This window comes from Engystomops pustulosus, chromosome 1, assembly GCF_040894005.1.
Source record: "Engystomops pustulosus chromosome 1, aEngPut4.maternal, whole genome shotgun sequence".
In the NCBI taxonomy this organism is placed as follows: domain Eukaryota; kingdom Metazoa; phylum Chordata; class Amphibia; order Anura; family Leptodactylidae; genus Engystomops; species Engystomops pustulosus.
The window spans coordinates 132484043-132494079 of NC_092411.1; the positions used below are offsets into that span (position 1 = coordinate 132484043).

Genomic DNA, 10037 nt, shown 5'->3' on the forward strand with positions numbered 1-10037 from the left:
AACCCCCAACATATCTATAATCATGCTATGGCTTAAACAATATGGTTAAATGCTGCCTGGATTTCCACCAGCAACATTTTCCTTCTATTAACTCTTTTATAGCGACCAGCCACCCCTTTGTGAAATCCTGCTGCCTATACAAAGGTGCCATCAAACTGCACTGATAATTGTGACTACTAGAGTAATGGAAGGAATTTGGCAGCACTACTATGAAGGAAAGCTTAGAAAAATAACATTTTACTACTGGGCTTATGTTGTTCCAGTTACTTCCCTTTGTAATAACCATAAAATCTCAGCAAGGTAGTGAAAGAGCCCAAGTTGCATTTATGTTCATGCAGTCAGAAAGCTTTAAAGAGGTATTCCCAGGAAGACAAGTTTCTGAAATTCACTCAGGATAACAAAATAACACATTCTATAATTCACTGTTATTAACAAAAATACAGCATTTCACAAATATACGTTCAACCTGTCTATCAGGGCTACATAATTTCAGTTGCCCCTAGACATGACCCTATAACTTCTGACTTAGTGTCGGGCCGCCATCTTGGATTTCTGTGTGATGGGGTGGAGCTGAGTTTCTGTCTCTGCTCACTGCACTCTAGCCCCGACCCCCCCTGCAGTTCAGGATGGAGCTCACAGACACTCACTCTCTTCCTGCCAGCAAACAACACATGGTGAGGAGAGGGAAGCTGCAAGCTACAGGCACATAAGTTTGTCGTCTGTGGAGGGAGAACATATATGCAGAGATGGCAGTGTGTAATATGCATCTCATGCATCTCATTATCTCTATCTCTCTTATCTGTCTTATCTCTCTTTTCTATGTCAGATACTAGTACAATGTTCAGAAGCCAGATAAAAATGTATATAAACCTATACCCTGATAATCTAACCACACTGTCAACCCACTGAACTAGAGGGATCATGAAGTGTCTGGAATGTTAAACTGACCATCACTAAGTGATAGGAGCTAAAACCGCAATAAAACGGAGTAAAATTGTAAAGCAAAGGGTTAAAAATTATCTTTATTGTGTTAACATCACTAGGGGATTGAGATTTGAGAATTTTCTTTCATGGGGAAAACCCCTTTAATATATAAAAAGATATACTTGCTACTTTTCGCTAAGGCTTGTGTTAACTGTCGCTAAACTCTTTAATGATTTTTCTTTTAAATGCAGTCTGCTTGATAAAACCTTATTTCTGTATGCATAAGGCCAATTGCCCACGAGCTCGGTCTGAAAAAAATGCTCTGCGGAATGTCTGGATTTCCTGGACTAAACCTTGTGTCACTGAACACATGCTGAATTCAGTCCAATGATATGAGGTTTGGTCCAGAAAATGCAGTCAGCACATGGACCAAGTTTCTAAGACCAAATTTGCTTGTGGGCAATCTGCCTAAATTACATGGAATAGCAATATTGAGAATATTAATTTCAGACCTATAGTATGGATATAACACTCTTGATTTCCTAGAATAAACCACAAAAATTAATAATATAACCCATATTGATCCACAACATGGGGCAAATAAGCATTCTTTGGACTATCTAGTGAGCAATGTCAGGATGAGACTTGTGAACATAATGACTGGTGATTAGGGTATAGATTATATGTAAAAGCCTCCAATTTTCTGCATGAATGACATGATGCGGCCATGTAAAGCCATAATTTAATGATTTTCTGTGGGACACAGAATAGCAGGTGGCTTTCTTGTTTATTTTATTAAGCACAGTAATAATACGGTATAAAAAAAACTTGTGTATGCTTTTCTTCCTAAAACGTGTATGACTTATTTTTAAACCATCTGGTATCTACCCATCTCATGCTTCAATATTCATTTTAGAATGGTTACCCAATGATTTAACAGAAAAATGGCTCCATTATGGCAAGCTCATAATTTCAGATCGCAACATGTAAAATCGAGTTTTGTACACTGATGAAAATTTTTTACAGTTCTCTATTTGTATATATTGTAAAGCTTTGTAAAACATTTAAGATAATATATAGTAGTAGTCTGTCACCCAGCACTTTGATGCAATGTACATCAAAGTGTATCATTTTGTTTGGAAAAAAAAGTGTACAAAATTCACTTTTGTGGCTAAAATGCTGTTTACAACTTGTCTTCGCGCACATATATATCAGAATGGAAAACGCCGAAAATCGCAGTGGTCTTGACATCAGTGATTATGGGGCTAATGGAATCAATTTATTAAATTCATGGGGTGATTAGATGTTTAACTTTTCATCTTCTCACTTTACCAGGAGCAAAAGCACCAGTGTGCAAAAACTTAAGACTAGTGTATTGAGTATCAGTTTTACCTATGCCAGATTTACTAACAGGTTTTGGGCTTTTTAGTTAATCCAGAGGTGTGCTTGGTTGCTGGAATTAAATCTTCACCAGGTTAGATCTGGCAGAGATTTCGGGCGTCTCTGCCAATTGTCCACAAAACATGCCTTGTAAAAACTGTCAGACAAGACTTAGTAAATGTACCCAATGTGTTTTGCTCATATTCCTCTTTGGGGTCAGTGGAAGTTGTACAGTAGAAGAGATGATGACATCAGGCTATAGTCTTCCTGGTGTAACCCACTGATTTCTTTCTCAAATTGAAAGAACAACCTTTCTTGATGCTTTCTGAATTTGAAATGAATAAGTCCCCACTTTTGACTCATTGAAACCAGATAAAAAAAAAACTACAAATTAGAATACGAAAACAAATTAGAAAAGTAAAACATTTTGTTTTCTCCTATTTTCCATCCTCGGGTCTGCTCTCATGGATGATATCTAGTAACCACATTTAGTGACATTCTTTACAGAAGCTTCATGCCCATACGCAGCAGTATTATGAAACCCAGTCATTGAGGTTTACAAAGAGTTTTATAGGCATGCTCTGTGCAGAGAAAAGTGTATGTAATCTGTATTATCATGTAGCGTCAGTGGTGTATACAGTGATGGTGTTTTCTGTGTGGTGTTTTCTCTTCCATTGTAATCCTCTCTGTAATCTGTTATGTGACATAAATAACAGAATGGCCTATAATAGTCTTTTATTAAGTCCAGTAGCCAGTAATTTTTCTATTAAATATACAGTTGAAAGCAGAAGTTTACACACATATATAATATATATATATATATATATATATATATATATATATATATATATATATATATATATATATAAAAAAAAACACACATACATGTTTTTCTCTTTATCTGATATGAAATCAGAATAAACCTTTCCTGTTTTAGGTCAATTAAGATGACCAGTTTTAAAGATATTTTCATTACTTTCTACAAAGTCAAAGGTTTGCATACTCTAAGATTACTATGCCTATAAATAAATTGGGACAGCCTATATGATGTCATGTCTTTGAAAGCTTCTTATTTATTAAATATGTTTTAAGGCAGACCTGAAACACACTTTTTCTTGTAACATAATGGGAAAGTTTAAAGAAATCAGCCAAGATATCAGGAAGAAAATTTCAGACTTGTACAAGTCTAGTTTTTTTTCATGCTTGTATGCAATTTCCAGATAACTTAAGGTGTTTCCTTCATCTGTGCAAACAAGATGGAAATGTACAGCCGTCATACTGCTTAGCAAGGAGACTGGTTCTGTGTCCCAGAGATGGGTGGCTTTGGTTCTAAATATGCATATCAACAAAAGTAGTTTTGAAGATGCTGGCTGAGGCTGGTAAGAGTCTTGGTAATAGTGTGTTTTTCAACATTGACTGAAAGGCCACTTTGCCAGGAAGAATCCATTACTCTAAAAGAAAACTAAAAAAAAAAGATTGATTAATTTTTGCAAATGCTACACTTACTTGTAGATCCAGGCACTGTGACTTTGGCAATCATCTTATATTTGTTATGGATGGCCTCTAAAATCAGCTTTTACAATTATGCTAAAGGAGGACTTCTGGGCAAGTTACCAGAACCCCTCTGTGCATATTCACAGGCTGTGACACTATCTCATCCTCGCCCCTGCTCCCTCAGTACATCACCCTTCCCTCTGCCGGATCTTCCTCTACCACATTCACAGTGCCTGTGTATATGATTAAGTGACCCCTGGTTTATACATGCTTGATTTTGATGGTATATTTCCATTAAAGTCTGGGTGCAAATGGGTCTTCCAAATGGACAATGACCTGAAGCATAAAGCCAAACTGGTTACGAGGTAGCTTAAAGGGGTTTGCCCATGAAAGAAAAGTCTCAATTTTTGATTCCCTAGTGATGTTTGCACTATAAAGATCATTTTGAACCCTTTACTTTACAAGTTTACTCAGTTTTATTGCTGTTTTAGTTCCTGTAACTCAATGATGGTCAGTGTAAGATTCCAGAGTGTTCATGATTCCTCTAGTTCTGTGTGCTGTCATTGTGGTTAGATTATTAGGGTACAGGTTTATATTGACTTTCCTTTAGCGCAGTGGTGGTGAACCTATGGCACGGGTGCCAGAGGTGGCACTCGGAGCCCTCTGTTTGGGCACCCAAGCCATCAATAAAGCACTTGACATAGAACTCAAGGAATCATCCTGCAATCCCAGGAGACTCAAGAAATGATGCTCTCTTCTTTCAACTGTTTTGTTGTCCTCAATAGGCCAATATGATTGAAAGTTGTGGTAGAACAGGTAGCAATAAATTACTACTTAAATTGTCGTCCTGGCACTTTGCAATAATTAAGTGTGTTTTGGTTATAGTTTGGGCATCCGGTCTCTAAAAAGTTCGCCATCACTGATTTAGTGTCTGAACATTGTACTAGTATGTGACACATAGAAAGAAAGATGAGACAGATCAGAGATGATGAAATCCACAGCCATAACAACTCAGCTCTGCTATATGCCTGCCTCCCTCTCCCCTGGATAAAGATTTTATCTTTCTGTAGCTTGTAGCTTTACTCTCCTCTCAATGCTGCTGCTGCATGCTGACAGGAAGTGAGTGTGTGTGAGCTTCTCCTGAAATGCAAGGGTGGGGACTATAGAGAGAGAGAAGCTCAGCTCACTGCAGCGTCCGAAAGAAGAGCAAGATGTCTGCCAACTCTAAACTCAGAAGATACAGGGTCAGGTCCAGGGGCACCCAAAATTGTCTATACCAGGACTGATAGAGACAGGTTGGAATTACATCTGTGAAATGCTGCATTTTTGTTAATAACACTGAATCAGAGAATGTTTTATTTTCATAGCCTGAGTACATTTAAGAAACTTGTCTTCAATTTTTTGTAGCGGCCATCAAAAAGCCTTCATCTCAATCCTATTGAAATTTTATGGGCAAAGCTGAAAGGACCAATTTGGCAAGCTCTCTGTAGCGCTGCATAATCTGTGAGCGCTATATAAATAAAGGAATTGTTAAAGGGGTATTCTCGTCTGGGCATTAGCTTTCAGTTTCATTAATCTGCCATATCTAAACATTTCTTCAATTAGATGTTATTAAAAAAAAATGTTCCTGTGAAGATAATTTCTCATAAATGTAGCCATGTTGTCCCTTAGAAACGAGATATCTTCCTCGGATACGGCCACCTCTACTGGAGTGATTGTACAAAGAAACAAATTGTTTTTGTATATGAAATGTCCAGGAGTTACTGCAGGTCCCACCGCTGTCCTGTGGAAATGATTGCTGAATCCTAATGGTCCTGCAGGGCTCTATAGGGCATGTCTGGCCACCACTGCCAGAGTTTGACGTGGTCGTATCCGAGGAAGCTATCTTGTTTCTAAGGGACAACATGGCAACATTTTTGAGAAATTATCTTCCCACAGGAACATTTTTTTTATTAACATCCAATTGAAGAAATGTTTATATATGGCGAATGAATTTAATTAACTGTAAATGCCCTGATGGGAAAACCTCTTTAAAGGCAGGTGCAAGGGGGCCTACAAACATGTCTCAGTTCTGTCAGGAGGAAAGGGCCCAAATTCCTACCAACTATTGTGAGAAGCTTTTCAAAGAATATCCAAAAGATTTTACCCAAGTCATACAGTTTAAAGGGGTTTTCTGACCAAATCTCAAATCTACAGTGCTGTAATTGCAGCAAAGGGAACATTCCTTGATGAAAGCAAAGTTTGAAGGAGAAAATTATTAGTATGTTATAAGTATGAGTTTTTATGGAAAACACTAAATTGTCTTGGTGACCCCAAACTTTTGAGCAGTTGTGTATTTATCATAAATTCTTTGCTGGAAGTAAGTCATTTTCTGGTGTCACCTTCCCTTTAATCTATTATTTCCCTGATGTTTTATCTAGATTTATTGTATAATTTTAAAGCTTAAATTTTAAGATAGGTTTTTTTTTTTTTTTTAAATAACATAAAATCTAAGCTCTAACCTTTTTCTGCAGCTTAAATGCATAATTTGAAATTGATGGATAAGTAGTAAAAATAGCTTCTTCTGCATCAATAAGATGTTTAATAAATTTTAGCCCTCATTCACACGGCTGTTGGGGGGCGGATATACGCCCCCCATAGGCTGGCAATGGGCACACGTTGCCGTATGGAGTGGTGCTGTACGGCACCATACCGTTACATAGCCAGGAGAAAGATAGGATATGTCCTATCTTTCCCTGGAATATGGCATCATGCCCCTTGTTTCTCTATGGAGAGAGGCGGGGGTGAGCGGCGCACATCCCCTCCTCCTCTCCCCAGCGTTGACATATGCCCACTGTGTAGGTATAAATGTTTCAGGAAAATCCTTACATATGATAATTTTTGCAGGACTGTCATCACATTAATGTCACATAACTAAAATGATTTTTTCTTGTTTTTACAGATCGTTAACCTAATAGAAGAAACTGGGCACTTCCACATCACAAACACAACATTTGACTTTGATCTTTGTTCCCTTGACAAAACCACAGTCCGTAAATTACAGAGTTACCTAGAAACTTCTGGGGCATCCTGAGGGTATGATTTGGATCTGCTTACATGGACAATTGTGAGACTGGAGTTGCTATTCAGGAAACATTAAGAAGATCTGGATCTCTTAAAGAACAACATGGAAAAAAACACTCCCTAGGCTGTCTTATTTTTTATGCCCAGAATGGGATACTATGAACCACAATTAAAGAAGGAACATCCTTCTCATGAAATATACATTTTTGGAGATTAAACCTGGAAAGCCTTGAAAAAAAAGACATGCACAACATTACTTCTTTCATGAACTGAGGTGTTCAGTATCACGTGTTGCCATGTGACACGCACATTTGAGCACACACACTGCCTTACTTATGTGACTGATCTATTTATTACTGCATATTTAGGTACCAAACATCAGTGTGGGAATGACACTACCAGATGCTAGTAGGTCTATTATGTATGTCCTAAAATACATGCTCCATTTTTTGAGCAAGACTGCCGTCAGAGAGTCAGTGACTTCTCACCAGAACATTTCTCCGCTTGCACAGCAAATACTTGGTTTCTATTTCTACTGGTTTAAGCAAGGCTCACCACAAATAGACCCAGAGGTGGACAAAGCTCACTACCACCAATGCCCGATTCCCATGACATTGTTGTAAGGATCTTCCACAAATGTGTCATGTGACTTTCTGGGTCAAATGTTTGGATGCCCTCATAAAAAATAGGCTTTAGCCTGATCTGAGTCTTGCATTGTTTGTCTATTCAATTCAATGTGCTTGTGTCTTTCTCAATGTTCTTCTATCTCATCTCTAATATTAAAGTTCTATTTTCTGGTTGTGAGAATATATAATATATATTCTGCACAAAACACAGACTTGCAAAAGTAGAGGCAGTCTACAGATTCCTTGTTGAAAAGGACCTTGTTCTGCTGTATACTTATCTAATGATGTAGAAATTTCTTCATTTTGGACTATTTATTAAATACCTTTGCTGTCTGGTTGACAGTAACATTAATTATTGCGGCCATGGACAAATGGCATTTGATATTTAGGTTTTTTATGTTCACCTATTTGTTTATGGTCACTTATGTCAACTTTTTTTCTATTTTGGACATTAAATTCTCTTTCCATAAAATAGTACAGTAATTTGTTTTGGGATCAATTTTTTTGGAGTGGTGTCAGGATACCCATTGTAATGTTTACATATATACGGTGTCTTATATTAAGAAATATATTATTATATTTTTTTTTCGTTGCCTTTCCGTTCCTAAATGAACTGACTCATGTGTCCCTATACTACTTGCTTCATGAATAAGATTTTATTTTATTTAATGGAAACACACTGGCTTATGATTCTGTTTCTTTAGAATATAAACTAAAATATACTATTGTAATGTGGAGTAAACAGATGTGGCATTTTTGAATTGTGCTCAAACTCTGCAGAATTCCTTTTTACCTAACAAGATTGGTTTAAGACTACAGTATAAGTAAGTACTCACAAACACAGATAGTTTTTGGAATATTGGCTGCAGAACTTTTGTATTATTGTGCATGTATTCAAATAGTTAATGATTTACCAGCATTAGACGCAACATACTGCTCTTTGCTACTGCGCTATGAATGGCATTTTAGCAGATTATTTGGTTTCACATGGTAGACGAACCATAATCCCATAATCCCCACCAGAAAAACACCAATAGCGAGTGTTAACTCGTTAAATGAGAGGGAGGTACTGGAGCCAAACCCGGACCCAAACTTCTAATGAAATTTGGGGTCGGAACCAGGAGACCCAAGCTGTCAAAGTTTTAAACACATCCCAACGTTGCGGTTTGTGTTCCCTCAACACTACAATTGAAATCTTTCCATTGCATCTGATACACGGCGGTAGAGAGGACTGTTGACTACAGAACTACCAGCTATACATTCACAATCCTTATTTTAACATTTTTATAGTCTGCCTTCTTCAAGTCAGGGTTTTCCTAAACTTTGTTTACAGTCAGCTCGCTATAAGTAAACCTCTGTATTATAAGTTATAGGAACATTCCCAACCTGCTTTTACACTGAAGGTGTGTAAGTCTTACTGCCAAAGATATGCATCTAATTGTTTTATGATTGACACTCCAGTTGCAAAATTAAAGGTCAAAAACTGCACTCCAATTGCATTCTGTGGATTGTGTTAATATTGAGTACAAATGTATTCGGCCACATGCAATGTGTAGGTGTAGATGAAATCTGTCTGATTCTTCAGTTGCTGTTTTGCAACACTGTATCTATTTAACAGCCTAATTTTACACAAATATTAAAATGGCAGAAAAATTGGCCCATATCCGGACAAAGAAAATAATAAAAGGTCACTTCTATTCAGATTTGATTATAAACATGGCGTAGCTTTGTTACTTAGTGCTCAGGGCAATGTGTTTAAAAACACAGTGTATAATGTGCCCTTAGACTCATCAGTGAGGACTTAGGTACTGTTCATGGATTCACTAAAGATGTCCTGAAGCATTAACCACTCTACAGGTATAGCACACCACATGCGATACTCACAGTCCTATTACCTAATCAGTGTCTAAGGCAGTAACTAACACTGTGGTGTGTTACACCTGTTTCTGAGCATTTTGTTAGATTGGTTAATGCTTCAGGACATCTTTAGTGAATCCATGTACACTGGAGTACATTTACTTACCCCATCCCTGGAGTTCTCCGAACGTGCATTGTCCAACGATAATGCACGGTGCCGCGATTCACTAAGATCCTGCGCCAGATATCCTGCACGTGTCGCTTCCCCGCTCAGTTCCGACAGAGTTCACCATCTTTTTAGTGGTGCATCCAAGTGCTTGGGCTTGCGACACAATTTGAAAGTTTCATCCAGCGCTCAGTCCGAATCAGTCGAATCATCTGATGGCACACCCCTTAAATTGTGTTGCATGAAGCCAGCGCACCTCGCCAAAAAAGGGTCACGTGCGCCAAAATCCCTGCGCAGACACTTCTTAAATACCTGTGCAAGCCGTGTAATCCCCAAAAAAGGTGCACAGTCCGACGAAAGTGAGCAGCACGACCCTTGGTAAATGAGCCCCTCTGTGTTTTTAAACACATTCCGCTGAGCACTAAGTAGCAAAGCTACGCCATGTTTATAATCCATTCTGAATAAAAGTGACCTTTTATTATTTTCTCCGGATATGGGCCAATTGCAGTTTTGTGTAAATTTATAAA

At 37.8% G+C, this 10037-nt stretch overlaps 1 protein-coding gene across 4 annotated transcripts in view; it reads left to right on the forward strand.

The window, feature by feature from the left end:
• Positions 1-9341, forward strand: part of MLLT3 (MLLT3 super elongation complex subunit) — a 183043-nt gene extending 173702 nt beyond the window's left edge. For all 4 annotated transcript variants that reach the window (XM_072153852.1, XM_072153826.1, XM_072153843.1 and 1 more), the window contains one exon: positions 6740-9341. In XM_072153852.1, coding sequence (XP_072009953.1) covers positions 6740-6871 — 132 coding nt within the window. In that variant the 3' untranslated portion in view covers positions 6872-9341. The remainder of the gene's footprint in view (positions 1-6739) is intronic.
• Positions 9342-10037: the final 696 nt, after the last annotated feature.